Here is a 21873-nt window from a genome sequence, read left to right as displayed (position 1 = left end):
TTCCTAAATCTATAATTTGAAGTTAATAAATAACTTCTTAAAAATAAAATAGAACTTAGTAGTAAAAAGTGTTACAATGTCAATATCACTTTAAAAACAAAATATGAAATCGGTTTTTATTATATTTAACCATTCACAAGTACTCAAATTTTCGATAATATTTATGAATTTGAGTAGTTTACAAAGCCTGATGATGGGATTTGGGGTGGGAGATGGAAGTCCTTGAAAGGACAAGTCATCGTAACTGTTCTTTGATTGAATTCTTTGTAACGTTGACATCCATTCTAGTAACAAAAGAAGATATATATTTTACTTTTAACCAAAGTGATATTAAATGCGCTACAATATTATCTTGCTCTCATTTTTTTGTGCGTGAAAGTAGTAGAATGTATGATTTAAAAAATGTTGTTTAGGGATAGAAGGGCAAATTATAGGGAACGAAATACGACACATCGATCTCGTGCAAAAATAATAGAGTGTAGGATTAAAACCATCGCGGAAAGGGACTCCCTACGAAAAGTTACATGGATCAAGTAAAGAATTGGCTAGACGTAGAGTAGCACGTACGTACGAAGATGTAGGAAATTGCATAAAATTGGATGAAATTGTGAAGACAAAAGATTCTTTCTTAAATTTGAATAGAAAAGAATCTAGATCTGCTAAAGATTATCAATATACATATATATGATGAGATCAACTCAAGTCGGTTGAGTACCGCCGACTTAATCCTGTTCATTTGTTTAGTTTTAATCTTCTATCACAACATTATGACATAACATTAACCTTCTCTCTAGCATAAATTACAAATGCCTTCCATGGCATCTCCATCCTTTAATTTTTCCTTCTATTACAGTATTTATGTAATCGTCATATCATGCCACCAACATGAAAGAAGAAGAAATTCTCTCCTGTTCCCAGTTATCGACATAATAAATATATTTTTATCTCACTATATTTAAACTTCTTCACTAGTTTTTTGTTCTATCCAACTTTATATCTCTCATCCGTCGCTTTTTCCTCACCTAAAACGCACAGTGCGTGCTGTATTTAGGCGTCTTTTTTATTTTACCGGATCCGGTCCGGATCCGGTGATTTTTACCGGATCCGGTAGCTCCTGAAAAGTGCCGGATCCGGCCGGATTACCGGATCCGCCGGACCGGATTGCAATCCCTACTGGATAAGCTAAGTGAATCTGCCCCCAGCGAGTTTTGGCTTGTAAATTTTTTTTTTGATGATATGGCTTTATATTAGTAGCAAGTATGCAAAATATCAGCCCCCCAAATGTTATAGATTTTGGTAAAAAAAAAAAGATCTTTATTCAATTTTTTTTTTCTAGCGAGCCGATTTTGACGTGCGTCACATATATTATGCATAAAGTAAAGGCAATTATACGACATCAATTTTATTATAGAACACACTGCGATACAAAAACAAAATGAAAGTACTTTTAGATCGGCGACACCTCCAAGTTTTTCAGATAAAGATAGTTTATTATTCAAGTAGGCATATTACAATGCGCTTATGAACGTCAAATAAAGCTACACCGGCTCTAGCCCTACATCTCTGACCCGAGAAGATTTAAATCCCCCCTCAATTGGAGGAGGGTATCCCAATATGGACCGGCAAGAAACTCTGCGGGACACATCTTTTCAAAACATTACATCTTATAATTGACATGCATTAAATAAGAAAAATAAAATACAATTTAGATTACTATAGAAATCATGCGTAATTGCATGATACAGTAGCTACTTTTCGTTATAGAAAATTGATAAAAGAATATAATATATGTATGTCATATAAAATCATACAAATACGTAGCTCTTTCAGAAAACATATCGAATTCTTATAAAAGAAAAAGAAAATGAAATTAATAAAGAAATGAGAATAAAATCACTTTAATGACTGCTCGATAGATCATATTTTTTTAGTGTTTTATATCTATTAATGCCACTAGTAATAATCAGATAAAAACTTATATTAGGTATTAAATGCCTTAATCACAGGGTATAAAATTAAAACTAAACTAGCCATAAAATAAAACTACTTAAAAATTAAACTAATATTAAATAAAACTAAAAGTAAAAGATATACTAATGAACAAATTAGTTATAAAAAGAATACCCCTTCTAAAGCCTCCGCCTGCGGCAAAGATCCCATAACGCTACCTCTCTGTATTGCCAGGGATATACGCTGGGAGAGCGCCAGCCCTATGGTCTCCAGTGGCGTCGATCAGCCGTGCCGACAGGGCCCCCATGAATGTTTTCATGTCCGCCGACCAAGGTCCCATTGTCTCCACTGCAAGCGCCGCAAACTCATAATCTTGCAGTAAAGATGAGTATTTGCGGCGCTTGAGTAGTTGGGCCTGGTCGGCAGCAGCGCCGGCTTGTGCGCGGGTAGCCTGGATGTGGGACAGCGCAAAGGTGTCTACGCATGTGGCGTCCCACACCAAAGGCCTACCCAGTCTCCACGGCACCAATGTGGCTCCATCCGGTCGCTTGCCATCGTCTCTCGCCAAGCCTGTGGGTTCTAAAGTAGCAGGCACAGAGACGGTAGCAAGCGACCGCCGAATCAGATCATTAATAGTGCCGTGGCGATATAATCGGCCGGCGCTTTTGGTGCATGAGAGGCCATGTCGGCCTAGCCGGTCCACGTCCTTGCCGCATGCACAGGTATGGGCGGAGCATATTTTGGCTCCAATAATGAGAATATACATTATATAAGTCTGACAGATTGCTATACCTACAAAAAGTATTTGATGTGCTTTCTTACCTGAGCTGTGTCACCTATACAATGATTTTACATATACACACAGTACAATGATTTTAATTGCTACTTGTTTTTACAGTTTCTGGTTTGGACCATGCATGTTTGTCTGTCAAGTAGTCCTCGACTCTGTAATAAGCCTTCAACATCAATGACTTCTTTAAGTACCTAATTCTTAAGAGCTGGCAAAGGTAATCTTAAAGCATCGTCAGGTAACTTGTTATAAAAATGAATGCATTTCCCAACGAATGACTTTTGTACTTAGCGGACACGAAACTTTATGATAGAAAGCTTATTTTTATTTCTAGTGTTATAGTTATGAACATCTAAATTCTTAGTGAAGGAGTCTAGGTTCTTAACAACATAAATAATACAATCATAGATGTATTGGGAAGCTACAGTTAAAATATTAATTTCTTTGAAAAGTTCTCTTAATGATTCACGTGCTCTTAAGTTACGAATGGCTCTCTATTGTAAGACAAATATAGTTTGTATGTCAGCTGCTCTGCCCCAAACCAGAATACCATATGACATTACACTATGAAAATATATATAATAGACAAGGCGAGCTGTCTCAACATTGGTCAATTGCCTGATTTTCCTAACGGTGTAAGCGGCCGAACTTAGTTTCTTTGCTAGCGTTCTTATATGAGGACTCCATTGTAGATTTATGTCCAATGTACTAACACTTAGTTTTAAACCTTAAATGTTACTAACCATTATGGACCATTGTTGTCTTTTGAAATAAATAAATTAAATTAAATTAAACCAAGAAACAGTGCTTTATCTACCATCTCTAAGCATTCATTATTCAAAAGTATCTTCACTTGATCACTTTTGATTGTATATAAGTGCCAATTACATCCACACTTTATCAGACCTGGGCTATAACCGCGTACATCGAAGTAAGTCAATTGCAGGCATTTTTCTCTGTCACTCTAGTTACGTCTTAGTTGGAGTAAAAAAGAAAGACCCCCATTTTGCGAATTTCTATTTTCGCGCTAAGCCCCCTGATATCAGACCCGATTTCGGGCCCGACAAAGAGTATTTTGCCGTTTCACCAAATAAATATTAGCACATCGTTTACATTATTTTAAATGTAAAAAATGGTTCATTGCAAAAAATATGAAACATTGAACAATTTTGGTAATTAGAGACAAAGTATTTTTTTAACGAAAACGATTATCAGACATGAAATCGGGACTGATTTCGGGTCCGAAATCGGGAAGTGTGGATGTAATTGATGCTTTCCGCATCTTCATATCAAGTGCCAATTACGTCCACACCTTATCAGGCCTGATATCAGACCCGATTTCGGGCCCGAGAAATAATAATTTTCCTTTTCATCAAATATAAGCACATCGTTTACAATATACAAATCCTCTTTATTGCACAACCTCTGAAAAAATGTAAATGGAAACACATATAATACATAGATAGAGGTAAACAACAGGCGGCTTATCGCTACAGAGCGATCTCTTCCAGATAACCTTTAGGTAGTAGAGAAAAGAAACTTAATTTAAATATAATATTTGAAATGTAAAAATATGGTTCATTTGCAAAATAACAAATATTGAACATTTTGGCAATTAGAGACAAAGTACTTTTTACTTTTCAAATATTGTTAACGATGTGCTGATATTCCGTGAAAAGAAAACGCTTATCAGGCCCGAAATGGGGACATTTCGTGAAGATATCGAAGTGTGGATGTAATTGGCGCTTCATCAATAATATTGGTCACTTCCACACCACCAGGGCTATACCTAAACGCGAAAATCGTAAGTTTGCAGATTGCAGGCACTTATCTGTCACTTTAATAAAACTACGTCTCATTGATCGGAAAATTTAATTAGATTGACGAAAACTTGTTCCCGTCTGGGCTGATTTTACCATTATCTGCTTATTTTTTGCGCATGGCAACATTATTGAATCGTAAACTTAAAAATCGTCGCCCCATCCCTAGAATATCACTCTATGTGTCAAATATTTATAATCTGTGGTTTGTAGCGAAAAGTGGACGCCAATTATTGGGCTGTACATTCTTGGGATGAGCAATCCCGGGTCGAGCATTCTCGGTACGGGCCAATAATGTGCGACCAATATTCGGCGTCCACTAAATGGATTCGCATTATAGGGTCGTGTATTATTGGGTTGAGCGTTATCAGGCTGTACAAGCTCGGTCCGGGCCAATAATACGAAGCCACTGTTTGTACAGGGCAATAATGTACAGCCCGATAATTGGCGTCCAAAAAAGTGGTCGCCAATTATTGGGATGTACATTATTTGGCTGTGCATTAACCGGACTCAAATCAAATTTTATTTAATTACTTTGTTATATACATACTAAGCACTTATAATAAGAATATAGTTTCTTATGTTATCTAAAGTTAGGGAAGTTGAGAATTTATCACAATCTGATGTTTCTCTAACAGTGTTTTTGTGAAAATGGAAGGGTTGACCCAGAATGAGAAAACTATTTGGTCGTGTTGGGAGGAAAAATCAGCAAGAGATGTGGTCCGCGAGGCTGCAAATAAAGGCAGTCACATAAACTTGGCTGTTAAATACTTGATGCACAAGAACTCGTGGAGTGAAGAAACTGCAAGAGACTGGTTTATGGCTGAAGTAAGTCTAGAATTACATCTGTACTGATTGTTATTTAACGACACACCTGTTACTGTAGCTGTTGTTTCATCTTCTCATGTACAAGTTTATCGCTAGCAAAGTTTCTATAATGATCATGTAATTTTTTATTTTGTTCTATAAGTTTTTCAGTGTATCATTATGTATATTATGGTCTATAGTAGTTAAGTTCCGTTAATGTTATCTCACTACATACATTGTTGCATCTAGGTCAGAGCCTGGACAATCCAACTTCTATTGAGAAAACAAATATTCAAAGTACTTCATGTCTTGAATAAAGTTGGTATAGATCCGGCAGAACATCTCATGGATCTCGCACAGTCTTCACCAGAAATAGAATATAGAGATTTTATAGTTCAACATTTAGACAAACTATCGCTGGACTTGAAAGGTGACACTGTAACCAGGTGGCACAACTTCAAGAGACATTGGATGTTGTTACAATACTTAGAAAAATCCTTTGAGATTGAAGGCACTTTCAAGCAGAATAAAGTGTTTGGCACTGGTAAAAATAGAATTATTGTAAATGAAAGTGAAATAAAGGCATTGACCATAGAGAAAATACAGGCGTGTACACCACAGTGGAAGAGCAAAATAGCTTCAGCTCTTTTCCTGGATTCATTTGGTGAGGACCCAATTTTGTTACCTAATTACTATGCAAATAATTTAATTGTCCAGTGTCAATAAATTAGTTGCTATGTTTATTGATAAGAATGATAAATCTGTTTGCGCAGTATTGTGTTTCAGTACTATTATCTATGAATTAAACAGTATTGTGTTTCAGTACTATGATCTATGTATTTATTATTGTTTCTTACATGTTATGTTAAAAAGAATAAGATTTTTAATAATAAGGCTGCCAATTTCATAATCCGTGATCGGAATAGCAAAGTATAAATACTTTAACTTGGCAGGAGAAAGTCATAAAGTGGAGACTGCCTTATAATAACATTTTTTTCTAGGACTAAAGTCCCAGAAACATACTAAGTATGTATGTATTTTTTTTATATTATAGGACAATTTGACTAAGTCCCACAGTAAGCTCAATAAGGCTTGTGTTGAGGGCACTTAGAGAACGATATATATAATATATAAATCCCAGGAACAAATATCCATGCTCATCACACAAATAAATGCCCTTCTAGGATTTGAACCCAGGACCATCAGCTTCGTAGGCGGGGTCACTACCCACTAGGCCAAACCAGTCGTCGAATATGGTAAATAACAATGCATTCCTTGTTTTGGTCAAATACAATCAATTCAATACTTAATAGGCATAAAATAAAATAACCAATTTCTTATCCAGGCACCAACCACCCTGTTTTCAGGTTTTCACATTCTGCTTTTTTATATATTATTTTGCTCCTCTATTTTATACATAGCTACAAAAAAAAATTGTTGTTTTATTTTACGCCTATTGATTGTATTGGACGAAAACGAGAAATGCATTGCTTCTTACCGTATTTATAATAATGATATTTACTTATTTAGTATGTATGGACAAGGAAGGCTGTCTCCACTTTATGACTTTGTTCTACCAAGTTTAGGTATTTATACTCTGCCTATTCCAATCACTATTCATAATATAACAATCACATTAATGTTTTTTTTTAGAGTTCTCTCTCTTGGATTTTTCAACACCATTAGAAATGTGGAACCATCTTGTGGAACAAAACAAGGCTATGATTTTAATCCGGTGGATCAACTTGCAGATGTCCGAGGTGGTGAGGGACATGAATGCCCGATACAATTTCTTTAACAATGACAGCTTTGTCAAAAAGCTTCTAAATGTTGACACTAAGGGCTTCCCAGATGAGGTTCTAGACACATTAGATGAAATTTTTCGTAAATGGCCCATCACCAATGAAATGATAGCAAGCATTGCTAACAGTAGTTGCTATGAATACACTAAAATGTGTATTTACGACACACTGTGTTCCTATGGCATAGTCAATGATAATGAAACTAGTGACTTAAACAAAATAATAGCCAGATTAGCTCGGACTAAGAATCTGAAACTTATTGATGATATTTTCACTGAATCTTGCTCTAATATTACTAAACAACATTTTTATGTAGAGTTAGCTAAGTATTGTGTAAAAAATAAATTGTATAAAGTGTTGACAATGTGTGTTGAGGGCAATATACTTGACACAGATCTCTCCAATGTCGAGCAGGAGGCCAAGGACTGTATAAATCTTTGGTTATTGTTCAAAAGCATTGAACAGACTTCAGACAGGCAGAGCCACGTAGTGCCGGTGTATAAGACTTGCCAGCAAATAGCCAAAGACGACATTGATAATTACATTTGCTCCAACCCTCATCTAGTCCTTGGTATGATCCTCCTTGAAGATGGAGCAAACTTATTCGACGTGTTTTCAAACGACGAATTCATTACTTTTAAAGACTTTAAATTGCCAAACAAAGGTTATAAAGAGAAGCTTCCTCACTTACACAATGTTTATAAGAAATATTTAGATGTGAATCCATTTTACGAGTCTAAAGACGTAAACGTGTATCAACTGCTTTCCGGTTACCGTGGTTTAGATGTTTCGAAAATATTTGAATTCCAATTGATAAATCAGACTACGTCCACCGTAGTATGTGATAAAGCGGACCGTCGTAGTTTGGGCAGTCTTCTAGCGAACGAGGTTCAAGTGAATGCCAGTTGCGTAAAAGCATTGTCTCAAAAATCTGTTGACATGCCGGATTTTGCGAATGAGAAACTGATGAAAAGATATGGTTATGTGGCGAAATTGAGCCATATTTATTATTTAAAACAGTATCGTCCGTGCAATGCCAGTCAGGCATTTGTTGTCCAACAGTATCAGATGTATAATCGCCTGCAAGATAAGAGCATTAAGAGTGCTTGCTGCGAAGCTCACGCTTTAGCTCTACAGCACTGGGATGACCCAGCGATGGTAGCCTGCGCTATATCATTCGTGGCCATGATTGGCTGTAACCCTACAAGATGCAGAGTTCATATGACCGCAGCACGCATGATAAAAGAGTACTTAATATATCAGAAGGGATATAACCAAGACAAAGCTAATAAAACGGTGAACGATTATATGTCCAAACTTATACAAAGCAGCGATGATGCAGCAAAGGACATTTTGGAGGACCTTGAAGAAATAACTATGCACACACTGAAAAATAAACAAAATGCAGATGGTGAACTAGAAATGTCAGTTGCGTTGTATGAATCCCAAACGATGATAAAATTCGCATTGCTTCATAATTTGCCGTTGCCCGAAAATTTACTCCGAGAATTTGTGAAGCAGGGCTTGTGGTTCAACTTTTTATTATTCGGCGACGTATTCCGATACCCTTTGAGTCAAATGTTAAAGCTCTCGCAAGAATTCGAGCGGAAATCTTACGCAGAGCATTTGAAGTACATCATGATGAATAGGAACGTGGAGGAAGGCTCAGAGAAGGATTGCAAGACTAATTCTACCAATGGGCAAAGAAGATTAAATAGACTTAGTTCTTCTGAAGTGGTAAGTTTTAAAATCACATTACATCTAGCTTTCGGCATTATATTACTAAGTGGATATTCTAGAAATATGGCATAATTTTCTGGAAAATTCAGGAAAAGACCCTTAACTCTTTGACCGTCAAAGACGTCAACATTACTCGCGTGGCTACAGCCCAATCAACCTTTGTGCATTACGATAAAGTTCACGGTGACGCGTCGCATAGGTACCTAGGCGTGGCTTTCGAAGGGTCAAATATATACATTGTTTTATAATCACAACTGGCTTGTTGCTATCTTGTCTTTCGGATGTCATTTAAGTAATTCAAGTGACTTGTTCCTGTGGTTGTAGAGCCCGAGCGGCAGCGTGACATTCGAGTTCCCGTCTCGCGGCGTGGCACGTGAGCTCTGGGAGGTGGCGGCCGCGTGCCACGGGCCCGAGGACCCGCCCGCCGCGCTCATCCGCTCTGCGCATCTCTGCCGCGAGCCTCTGTTAGTTCTGCTCGCTGGCTGCTATGAGGTGAGTGTCTGTGGGTGTGACCCACGGCCCGACCCGGAGTGACAAATACTGTAGGAGTGACCCGCGGCAGGCACCGCTCGCCGCCGCGCCCATCCGCTCCGCGCATCTCTGTCGCGAACCTCTGCTAGTTCTGCTTGCTGGCTGCTATGAGGTGAGAGTCTGTGGGAGTGACCCGCGGCCCGAGGATCCGCTCGCCGCGCTCATCCGGTCCGCGAATCTCTGTCGCGAGCCTCTGTTAGTTCTGCCCGCTGGCTGTTATGAGGTGAGTGTCTGTGGGAGTGATCCACGGCCCGACCCTGAGTGACAGATACTATAGGAGGAACCCGCGGCCCGATTATCCGCCCGCCGCGTTCAACCTATCCGCGCATCTCTGCTCGTGCTGCTTGCGGGCTGCTATCAGGTAAACTTACGGCTTACGGCATATTTTTTGCCTTAGTACGGGCTGTGCGGGTTGCACCGCGTACAAATGACAGATTGACCAACGTAACTCCGCAAAAGAATACTATGAAATTTCCCATAATACCTACATTTTTGGTAAAGTTTTTATGATGACAGCTGGTTTCATGCAACCTGGCCCTTAGTACTTATGTAAAATAGATGGTCAGCACTGAAGTTTGATGCCGTTAGTTTTAGCTGCTGGCAGCTACGCAAAATTCCTATATACTTATCTATTTACCAGTTCAGCCATAACAAAAAAAGTTGAGTCTCATCTTCAAACATGAAATAAATATTGTTTCAGCCTAACGCGGTGTTCGTATTATGGGCGCAATGGCTGCTATCCTCACTAGCGACCCCAGCGCCAGACAGCGCTTTACTCGCAACGCAGCAAAACGTGTCCCCCGACCAGTTCCAACAGGTCGCAGAGCTGTGTCTACGAGAAGGCTACGTTACTACACTACACGAGGCGATGCTCGTCTTTATGCCGGTAAGAAATCTTCTAGGGTTAATATTTAACGTTTTGGGTTGTTCCTACTAGTTACCACCCAGTTGTTACCAGTGGCAACTACTGCGAATTTTTTTCCCGCCTTTACCACTGGTAACTACTGGTAAAATGTGGGATTTTTTCCCAGTTGTTAACCACTAAGTATGCCGTGAAAATATGATCTGTTTAATCACATCTTTAGAGTTTATTCCATACCTAATATGATTACATCAGGAATTCGAATGTGTTTAACCCAATCATATTGTAGTCTGGTAGACTAATACTGTTTTTCTGGATATCTGTAGTCTGGCAGACAAATTTTGTTAGTAATAGTACAATACTAAACATACTCATCCCTCTTTTTGGGTTAAGCATAAGAAAAAGAACATATGATTTTCTTCGCATATGCTACACTGACAAACGACTCTTTCCAAATTATAGTAATTCTTACATCTATAATCTGTCTTACTGCAGGAAAGTCCCTTAGCACTACTGACAGCGTTTCTCTGCCGCACTCTGAAGCAGCGTATATTCGACTGCCAGACCAGCAAGACAATAGCCAGCTTCCTTCAGCTCTGCCAGCGGCGCTACAGCGTAGACGCCAACGGCTTACCCAGCCGGCTGTCTAAGGAGGCTTATCAACGAATCGCCACGGCACTGGTGAAGATAGCGCTTAGCCAGGGCTTTGATAGTGCCTTCCATCAGAGGGAGTTTCTGAAATGTTTGGCTGTTGCGCAGTTTGGCAAAGGATTTTCGGGTAAGTGGTTAGACCTTACAATCCTTACATATAGCAGACTAGAAAAGCAAGAGTTCAAACCGTATCAAATTTTGCGTTTTAGCCATGCTAAAGTATATTCTCCACTTAGGTGGTTGGCAGTCCTCAACTGTGCGTTTCTCCAGGAACTTTCTGCCTCGCACAGCTAAACTGTGGAATGAATTTGAATGAATGAATTTCCGGACCGATATGACCTTCAAACCTTCAAGAAAAAAGCGTACTCCCATCTTAAATGCCGGCAACGCACTTACAACCCTTCTGGTGTTGCAGGTGTCCATGGGCGGCGGTAATCGCTTACTATCAGGTGATCCGTCTGTTCGTTTGCCTCCTCTACCATAAAAAAAACCAGAGTCAAATATTCATTGATTCTATTAGATTTGGCAAGACAAGGATAAAATTGTGCTTCGTATTCGATAGTTGATGGCGCTGTACGGTCCATGGATTTATTTGTTAACACATTAAGTACCGGGAACCCGCGGGTTCTCTGTTCGTAGTTGCTTTAGTTTACAAAGCGGGAATGCGCTGGAATCGGCTACGAGCGTAGCGTTACGAAAACGTTGGCAGGTTAACTTAAAGTCGACGTTTCACAATCCCGTTACCACAAAACATATGACACAACAGCGTTATCTATTTGAGCTGTCAAACGTGTGTACGAAATATCTTAGACACTACCTATCTTCTAGATTAAATTACCATTTATTAGTATAAAATAGTACATTACGATACAAGTGCGAAAAATAGGAAATTCGAAACGAGTGGCGATAAATTAAAACACGACCGAAGGGAGTGTTTTTAATCGACACGAGTTGCGAATTACCTATTCGCACATGTATCGTACAACGTTTTACAGTACATATGGCCCTTTAAATGTTCGACACAGTAACGTAATATGCTACTTCTCGCACTAGTGCTATAAAGTAGCCCCATATGTACTGTAAGTATTATTATGAACTTCGCTGTTTCAGTGCCTTCACCAAACTTCGTCACATTACACGAGATACTTCAAATATCCATGGAGACGCCGACAGTCGTGGACGTGTCTAAAATGCTGCAAGACGACTCGGGTCAGTACTTGCTCCGGTGCGTAGAGAGTTACACCGCCAGCAGAAATTACGATGTCGCTCTCAAAATAGCCAAGCTGGCCAGTGTCCCCGTGAACGACATTTTAATGGCCGAATGGGCGCACAAACACGAAATGCTTTTAATGAAAGAAGATGCCGTCGACAACAAGGAATGGACACTCTTCATAGCTAAATGCAGCGAGGCTTTTAAAAAAGCAGCAGTAACATTCAACGACGCTACAGACTTCTTAGTGTATTACGTGAACGAAATCACTGATACTGTGCAGAAATTTTACGCATATAGAATCATCATGAGCTGGTTCGAAGAAAACTTAGAGTACGGACAGAAAAGGGAGCGAATTGAGCATTTAATGTGGGACGCTTATTTCAAAAGCGATTCCCAAAACGAAGTGTTTTTAAACAGCTATCAGAGTACGCTGCATTTTATACTGAACGGGCAAAAAGATCCGAGTTTATCAAGGAAGATAGGAGTCGTTGATACGGAGAAGCCTTTTTCGATGGAGCTGCGAGAAATCGAGGTTGAGTCAGACGTTGGTAACATTGAAGATGTGGTTATGTTGGAGGATGTAGAAGCGGTGGAGAACTGGAGAAGGGTTATTAACCAACTCCTCGAGTTGAAGTTGCTTGTGGATGCTTTTCGTCTGTCCGCGTTGTTCAAGGCGCCTTCAGAGCACATGTATAGGAGCCCGCCGTGCCCGGTGCAGATCATAAGAACGTGTCTGAAGTTGGCCGAGGGCTCGTGCTTGCCGTATGATTTGCCGCAGGAGCTGAGATTGGTTATCTCGTCGCCTTACTTGCAAAATAAATTGACCAGTGAGTATTAAGTTACAGTGCACTATTTTTTACTGCAATTCACTCGCATCTAAACAACAAGTTAGAAAGGTAAAATGCGGCTTGAACATTAAAACCATCATTCCTTTTCAGCATCAGGCATATCAGACGCCAGCTTCGAAGAGCTAGTTATCATCCAAGAAAAACAAGAGAACACGACCGAAGGCTGCCAACTAGCAGCCAGAGAAGAGGCCGACCGCCTCACCGCTTTAGAAGCGTTAGCTGCCCGTAGTGGCCTGTCCATTGCCAAGCACATCGCTGCTTACTATCGTATAGCGCTGCATATCGGCTGGCAATATACCGCGGTACTGAAGTACAGGGGCTTGTCGGTGGATTTCATAAATTTGGTCAGCGGCCGCACTCGGATGTCGCTGGCGAATCTTGTGTTTAGGACTTTCAACATTCCTTCCAAGCAGGTAACTAGGATTACATACATCTAATTTATTAGATAATCTGTCTACTTATAAAAACTATTCGATACTGATATGCAAATTTTAATTTAGGTAACATTTTTATAAAAGTTGTTATCATAAGTTTAGGCAAAAAGAATTTAGTATAGGGGCGTATTGTCAAAGTCAATTTTGTAGTCAACTAAATTTACTGCCATCTTTACTAAAACTCTTAGAATGACATATGGCCATTTGACTCATGTTCTTTATATACAGATATCAGTTTATGTGTTGAATATCAAACGGTGTCGCTATCTACTCGAGTAAAGGCCAAAGGTATGACGCCATCTATTCGAGCATACATTTTTCTTGATTTTTTCGAGGCACGTTTTTTTAGACTTTATTTATCTTATACGGAGTTATATATATATGTTTGGTTTAGGCTATGCAATGAATATTTTGTCAAATCATTGCAATGCTAACTAATTCGAATCGAAAAAGTTACTTCCAACCACACGCGATTTCATACAAAATGTGTGAAGTGTCAACAACCTCTAGGTGTTTTTGATATTATAAAAGTGCTGACTTCGAGGTTTTAATATTTTAAAAGTTTTTGGTCTCGAGGGGTTAAATAAACTTCAATTTTATTACAGATCGCTGAATACCTATGCCACGAAATGGTAGCAGCGATAATCTGCCCCCACCTAGTCAAAACTTCCACATTCCGCCAGAAAGAACATTTCCAATACACGCTCTGGGGCTACGCGCTCAACTCCGACATCGAGATGTTCCTCAACATGCGCCCCGACTGCTGCAGTCACATTGGAAGACTAATCCTCGACCACTTGATGGCTTTTAGGAAGATTTACAAGTCTGGTGCAACAGCGGTCCCTGAAAGCACTTTGGATGATAGTTGTCTGGATTTAGAAACGCTAATAGACGAAGAATATTCGAACGTTGAAAATGAGGAAGTAGAATCAGCTATAACTGATGGAGGTACTTTAAACTCAGCTGAGACTGCGTCAGTATATTCCACGGTATCCACTGTGTATACCGTTGGAAGTAAGATGACGAAAGATACTAGGAGGAACTTGTTTGATGTGATTTCGAGGAGTAATATCCATATTCGGTATGAAGTCAAATCGAATATTAGGAAGATTACTAAGGGCGCTAAGTTGTCGACGAAACAGGTGAGCTTAATATTTTTACACTTTAAGCTTGGACGCGGAGTAGAGCATAGTTGTAGATGTGTATGTTGAGGTACTATCAAATATTATTGCTTATGCATCGTGTAAATAACGGTATACGGAAGCTAAAAGAGCCACCCGCGTTAGGAACCCAAGCGGTCTATGCCACTAAAGTAAGTACAGGCGCTAGTAGAAGTAACTTGCGCATGCTGCTTGTGCAATTAGCCAGCACATTTACTTTCTGTCCTTATTTTCATCGTGTACACGTGAGTAACTGGTGCATCAAGCTTCATCGTATCGCTTGCGCAAGCAGCCCTCGCGTTTACTTGCTCCGGCAATATGCGCCGTGTACAATCAAAATTTAGTTTGAAGCTTCTATTTATCTATCCTTTACTACAACTACTGTTCTCCAGTTACCTTTTGTAATGTTTGTAGGTGAACATAATATCGATCGAGCTGCTCGTGGTGGCGCACGAATGCTTCTCGTGCGCGTGCGACACGGAGGGCGTGGCCGTGGTGCTGCGCTCGGCGCAGGCGCTCACGGCGCAGCTGCTCGCGGCGCGCTCCTGGCGGCTCATGTAACTAATTACATAGGACCACTTTCTTACGATTTCATACGAAAAATAAACGCTTTGCGATATCCTGTTTTCCTTTCATTAAAAATAGTATTTAGCTTACATTTGTTTAAGGCGAGGCTTATACTATCTCATATATGCAATATCTTTGAATGTTTAACTGGATCAGTCATTAGCGTTGGAGGGAAATGACCGAACGGGATAGTATTATTGTATCTCTCAGTAGGAGTAGCAGAGAAAGCGTTATTATTGTTTGTACTTGTCATAGTCTCACTTTTCTTGTATTCCCCCCCCCGTGCATTTAGTATGGTTTATGGTGGGTAACAAATAACCCGACCAAATTACGTTGATTATGGTTGGTATGTTGTCAGGAATTTTAAAATGTGTTTTTAATTTCGTCGTATTGCGAAATTAATAATTATATTCTGTCCCTCACGGGCGTACGCGTATTGCATATCTATAGAATCTATACCTACTACTATATCAATGGCAACATTTCATTCGATTCGATGGGTTATTCCATCGACATACAAATCTAAGGACGGGCCTTACGGACAATAAGAATGGGGCCAGTACAGCGGTGTCACGAACATGAATTCGAGCCAATCGTGCAGTCTAACGCCGCAACGCGAGTGGTTGATGAGTTCGCATCATGCACGGGATTGGTCGCACTAGTTGCGTTAGACTGCACGATTGGCTCGAATTCGAGAGTGACACCACTGAACTAGCGCCATTCCTAGTGCCCGTAAGGCCTGTCCTTAGATATATATGCTAATGGGTTATTCCCAAGTTGTTACCAGTGAATTCTAGGATTTTTTTTCCCACCTTTTACCACTGGTAACTACTGATAAAAAAAAACCCAGTGGTAAGTAGTAAGTAGGTAGTTGTAAGAACTTGGTGGTAACTAGTGGGAGTAACCCGATTCAACTCTTTCGGCTTTCGCAATCGGTCTTGATTAGACTGAGACTGAGGTTTTCAGTCTCCGAAGACATGAAGGTGATAGTCGCTGGTCGAAAAGTCATTATAAATCGTGCCTTGACTCGTATTGTCATGGTATTAAAGGTTAGATTTGACAAATCTGGGCGTCATCGTGGATGACACGAACTGTACAAATATTACATTTATTTAACTTAGAGCGGTGATAATGTAACTATATCCAGGGTACGTCTCCTGACGGGCCTGGCGCGGTACACGGAGATGGCGTACGTGTTCCAAGTGTTGCGCGACAAGCACCAGTTCGAGTTCCTCCTGGGGCAGTTCGACTTCATGTTGGGACAGCAGAAGGAAAAGATCACGGAATTCAAACAGGTTAGTCGCATTCACTGTATTTATGTCTGTGTAGTTAGTAATACCGAGCTAAAACAATTTTGTAGTGATTTTGACAGCTAAGCTAGTTTCACCAATATTTAATGAGCAACCTGGTCCTTTTTTTTTGGTTTGGTTGATTGTTAAATGGAAACTGCTAAATAAACTTTTTAAAAGGTGTATTAAAATTGTGGTTGTTCCATCAAACTCGATGCGATATTGAAGCATTTGTGACCACGCGTTTCTTTTCACTGAGTTGTGATGTTGCCAGTTTCTTAAGCATTTTCTATGTCAAGGATTACCAATTATTTTTTTCAGAGCCGGTTTTTTAAATAAAACGGAAATCGCGGTCCGTTTTTTTGACTTTAATAATCGAATTCGTACTCCACGAACTGCGTCTCTCTCTCGCACGTTACTTCGCTCGTCCGTTGTCGAATTGACGACAGCAAAAGCAAAGCGCGGGATACATTTTATTAAATTACGTACTTATTCAATACAAGTTACTGTTTACTTAAGGTCCGCATAAAATAGATCCGCGGTCCGCCATTTGGTGACCCCTGTTTTAGGTCATAACTCGAAATCACAGATCCAACCAACCAATGCTTTGGCATTTACGACATGTACGTATGGATATTGCCAACATCGACAAAAATATTTTAGCGTGGTATTTTGGAAAGGAAGTAAACCTCGCAGTCTTCGTAAACAATTTGTGTTGCGAGTGGTGGATACTCAATAAGATTTTTGTCAAAAAAAAATTTTTTTGATACAAGCTGGCCCTTTGCTGGCTGTAGTTTTCTCTCAACAGGCAACTAATATACCTCGAGACAATTCTAACAAACCGAAACGTTTTATTTGACGACTATCACAGAGTTCCTATGGACAACTCCTGCCAACCATCTCCAACTCAACGTCCATAATTACATCAGCGCGATGGTACCATAATATTGCATTGTCACCCAATTTACGTATGTATGTGAAGTTTCAGCTCAATCGCATAATGGAAAGTGGGTCTAATTTAGCTCGCAAGGGTTACCCCGAGCATGCATACATACACACATTGCAAATTAAATAAAAGCTTGTAAAATAGTCAAAATTATTACTTACCACGTTTTTATAGGGTTTGCTTGACTACCTCAAAACCCATTGCCCCGGCGACACCGACACATACATAATGGTGGCGCTCCACTTCAACATGTACTCCGAGGCCGCCAACGTGAAGCGGAAACAGGCCCTCGACCTCATCTCCGACTTGGAGAAGTTGGCTATTGAGTCCGCGCCGAAGGGGAGCTCGAGAAAACCCAGTCAGCCGGTGTGGGTCATGATTCACGACAATAATGTGACCAGGTAAGTTACAACATAATAGGCTTTAATTTTATTGCAGTGATATTAAAAGGAAAACATTGATATGAAGAAGTACAAGACCTCAATTTCGAATTTGCATTTATTCAACGTTTTGTAAAGTTACCTCACATACACGCCCGCGAATATCAGTTTACCTAATATTTAATGCTTAAGAAGAATTGTGCCGTCACAGAGCACCTTCATCTAGTACGAGTTGCTTTAATTGTCTAGTTGATTTTTGCAGGTCGATGCTCGAAACAGCGCTCAACCACAGCACGGACGCGGCCGAACTATACTTGCAGGGAGGCTGCACCGGCTTCGCTGGCGAAATGGCAGCACTAGCGCAAAACATAGCCCTTCAAATGTCGCTGCTCAACGCCTCGCCCACACGACTCATACTCAACAAGAGCACGGAGCAGATGTATAAACTGGTCTCCGAATATTTGAGGTAACATGTTAACAAAAGGTACAAACATCAACATTCTTAACCGTCCATCGGTAGACCTTATGTCTTTTGTAATAAGGTCCACCGATGAACAGTTAACAGTGTGAGCGATGGGACATCGGAAAAGTTGGTCGTCATCAGTATTCATTTAGGATTAACGTGGCTTCAGTCGCACAAGTTAGCTGCATAATTATGTTTAATGGACGTTGAATTTTTGGAAACAATTGTCATCTTAGCTTCCGATTTCGGTTAACTGTTGTTTACCAGTGAACGTTTGACGTTCGCAGCTGAGGCCGCACACTTACTGGTATTTTCAACATAGTAATAAATAAATCGTTTATTTTCCAGTTTCATGGAAGGCCTAGTATTACTGGCACAGCGAGGAGCGGCGGCGTGGCGCGAGCTCGCATACCGGCGCGCGCTGGGCAACGACCAGGCCTACCTGCGGGACTGCGCCGCCTACCGCCCCGACGTGGCGCACGACTTCCTCACCAGGTCAGTGGCTTCCTTACCGCCGCGCGCTGGGCAACGACCAGGCCTACCTGCGGGACTGCGCCGCCTACCGCCCCGACGTGGCGCACGACTTCCTCACCAGGTCAGTGGCTTCCTTACCGCCGCGCGCTGGGCAACGACCAGGCCTACCTGCGGGACTGCGCCGCCTACCGCCCCGACGTGGCGCACGACTTCCTCACCAGGTCAGTGGCTTCCTTACCGCCGCGCGCTGGGCAACGACCAGGCCTACCTGCGGGACTGCGCCGCCTACCGCCCCGACGTGGCGCACGACTTCCTTACCAGGTCAGTGGCTTCCTTACCGCCGCGCGCTGGGCAACGACCAGGCCTACCTGCGGGACTGCGCCGCCTACCGCCCCGACGTGGCGCACGACTTCCTCACCAGGTCAGTGGCTTCCTTACCGCCGCGCGCTGGGCAACGACCAGGCCTACCTGCGGGACTGCGCCGCCTACCGCCCCGACGTGGCGCACGACTTCCTCACCAGGTCAGTGGCTTCCTTACCGCCGCGCGCTGGGCAACGACCAGGCCTACCTGCGGGACTGCGCCGCCTACCGCCCCGACGTGGCGCACGACTTCCTCACCAGGTCAGTGGCTTCCTTACCGCCGCGCGCTGGGCAACGACCAGGCCTACCTGCGGGACTGCGCCGCCTACCGCCCCGACGTGGCGCACGACTTCCTCACCAGGTCAGTGGCTTCCTTACCGCCGCGCGCTGGGCAACGACCAGGCCTACCTGCGGGACTGCGCCGCCTACCGCCCCGACGTGGCGCACGACTTCCTTACCAGGTCAGTGGCTTCCTTACCGCCGCGCGCTGGGCAACGACCAGGCCTACCTGCGGGACTGCGCCGCCTACCGCCCCGACGTGGCGCACGACTTCCTCACCAGGTCAGTGGCTTCCTTACCGCCGCGCGCTGGGCAACGACCAGGCCTACCTGCGGGACTGCGCCGCCTACCGCCCCGACGTGGCGCACGACTTCCTCACCAGGTCAGTGGCTTCCTTACTTAATCTAGGAATGCTACACAGGCTTGTATGGATTACGGAATGAGTACGTCGTCAAAAAGTGTGACTGAAAGAGAAATCAAACTAGAGGAGCCTATCTCGTTCTCGGATGAGAGCAAAGATGTGTGTTATGTCAATGTAAATTTGTAACTTGTGCAAGCGAGACACGGACCTCTTCCGGACAGTTTTCTCTGGTCTCCTATTAACTTTCTTAATCGGTGATAAGGTAAAATTTTGATTTACAAAAAAGCGACAGCACTATGCGGTTCTAAGTACGTACATCGGTGGAATGCAATCACTTCTTATTTGTTTCGCGTGGACCTTTGTTCTGTAGTGCCGAATCTAGTTTAACTCGAAGCCACTACACCACGCATTGGCGCTTTTCAGTCGCGTCCACGTTTACGACCACTCTTCATGTAAATAATGAATATAAATTGGTGTAAAATGCAACTTAGTGAAGTGACCGTGAGGTTTAACTTCATTATGGCAAATAATTATTGATTGTATTAGAGAGGTAAAGTCTAAAAAACCCGTACACCCGTTTGACAGCCGAAACAGATGTGGCCCTGTACTGTGCCGTATGTTTAGTGGTTACTGAATTGTCAAATATCAACTTTTGACAACCAGAGTTACCGCATTATGTATGAAGGGTATAAACAAATAAATGATATGATTATGACCCGTACAGCTTCATCTTGTTTAGCTATCAAATTAGATTAGAAGAACGGAATTGTACTTAAAGCACTTACACTATTAATGAATCTTCCATTATAGTAAGTCTGGAAGATAGAAGAGATATTTGTTCGGCTATGACGAAATCGAGAATCATCACCACATATCTCTCATTTTTCAGATACAAAACAGAGAAGAATAAAACTCCTGTATCGCAAGCAGCCATGACCGAGCTCCGGAATCTCCTCCGGTGATGGGCCAGTAATGTTATTTCATTTAACGAACTAGATATATGTATACTCACTAGTTATTAAGAGACGCTAACGCAAAATTGTGGTTATTACATTGAACTGTTACAAGTTTTTAAAGGAAAAAGCCATGGAAAAATTCCCCCGTCGTTAAGTCTCAAATTTATTGAAGCAATCGTACACGCCTTCTGCTCATGCTGTACATACTCTGGTTAATTTAACTATTATGCTGTCTTCCAAATAACTGATGGGCAATTTTTAGGCATAAAGGCGATGATTTATAATCTTCACTTTATATTTGCTGGCTTGGACCAATCACGCTGAGAAGTGCGTTTTTGTATATGACCAATGACGTTCAAAACGTAAAATTAATGCATGCGTAGTGATACCTATTGTTTGCTTTAAATGCTTCTATATGATGTCTTCTAGAATTGAACTTTGTCTGTAATAGATAATAATCGACCCTTTGTTTAGTCCAGTGTAGTATTTATTGAGTAGACAAAATTGAAACTAAAAAAAGAATTGCAATGTTATGAGAAATGATAATTATATTGATTTTATTACGTGATTTTTGCTTGCGTGTAGTCTAAGAAGCTGTGTTATTATAACTATCCGATTTTATAAATGTTGTTATTCCTACTCATTATAAATATGTATAAAATGTATATTAAGGCAATATAAAAATACCAAAAAGTTAAATATTAATATGATTTAATGCTCCTTGCAAGAAGTAATAGAAATGTAAACACTTATAAATATAATATATAGATTTAAGGAAATTAAGTCTTTACTGTGATATATTTTCGACTGATTATAAGATTGTAATATATTTTATAAGAAATCAGAAATTGTAATCTACTTATAAACATATTATTTTTATATTTAAGTGCCGTACTCATAAATGGCAATACTAACGAGACATTAAATGGAATGTAGTCAATGCTTAACCGTGTTTTTTTTTAAAAATTTTTGGAACTAGTATTTTAACTGGCGCACATGCTTGAGAAAGCCTTAAAAACCTAGAAATATCTGTTTTCAGACTAGACGGGAGTATTATTATTATTTGGAGCCTGTCGTGTCCCACTGCTGGGCAAAGGCCTCCCCCCAATCTCTCCACTGATCTCTGTCGAGTGCTATGTCTGGCCACTCCTTCAAGAAGGAGTCCAGTTCATCCCGCCATCGCCGGTGAG

General features: G+C 41.1%; 1 protein-coding gene across 1 annotated transcript; it reads left to right on the top strand.

Moving 5' to 3' along the window:
* The first annotated feature begins 5076 nt into the window (after positions 1-5076).
* Positions 5077-21626, top strand: LOC133520922 (spatacsin). Its single transcript, XM_061855608.1, has 15 exons — positions 5077-5388; positions 5617-6031; positions 7021-8906; positions 9234-9401; positions 10141-10326; positions 10798-11080; positions 12064-12993; positions 13105-13427; positions 14054-14590; positions 15023-15165; positions 16323-16470; positions 17585-17811; positions 18053-18256; positions 18602-18748; positions 20617-21626. The coding sequence occupies exons 1-15, from the start codon at positions 5212-5214 to the stop codon at positions 20687-20689; spliced, it is 5847 nt and encodes a 1948-aa protein (XP_061711592.1). The 5' UTR covers positions 5077-5211; the 3' UTR covers positions 20690-21626.
* Positions 21627-21873: the final 247 nt, after the last annotated feature.

Source organism: Cydia pomonella, chromosome 9, assembly GCF_033807575.1.
Source record: "Cydia pomonella isolate Wapato2018A chromosome 9, ilCydPomo1, whole genome shotgun sequence".
Taxonomy (NCBI): Eukaryota; Metazoa; Arthropoda; class Insecta; order Lepidoptera; family Tortricidae; genus Cydia; species Cydia pomonella.
The sequence above is the reverse complement of the archived record's forward strand: the minus strand, read 5'-3'. Positions and strand labels throughout refer to the sequence as shown.

Bases quoted from the DNA above. Each gene is read 5' to 3' on its own strand.
- LOC133520922 (XM_061855608.1), top strand. From the start codon at position 5,212: ATGGAAGGGTTGACCCAGAATGAGAAAACTATTTGGTCGTGTTGGGAG. The intron at 11,081-12,063 runs GTAAGTGGTTAG...TCGCTGTTTCAG, and splicing joins GTTTGGCAAAGGATTTTCGG to TGCCTTCACCAAACTTCGTC. The intron at 12,994-13,104 runs GTGAGTATTAAG...ATTCCTTTTCAG, and splicing joins CTTGCAAAATAAATTGACCA to CATCAGGCATATCAGACGCC.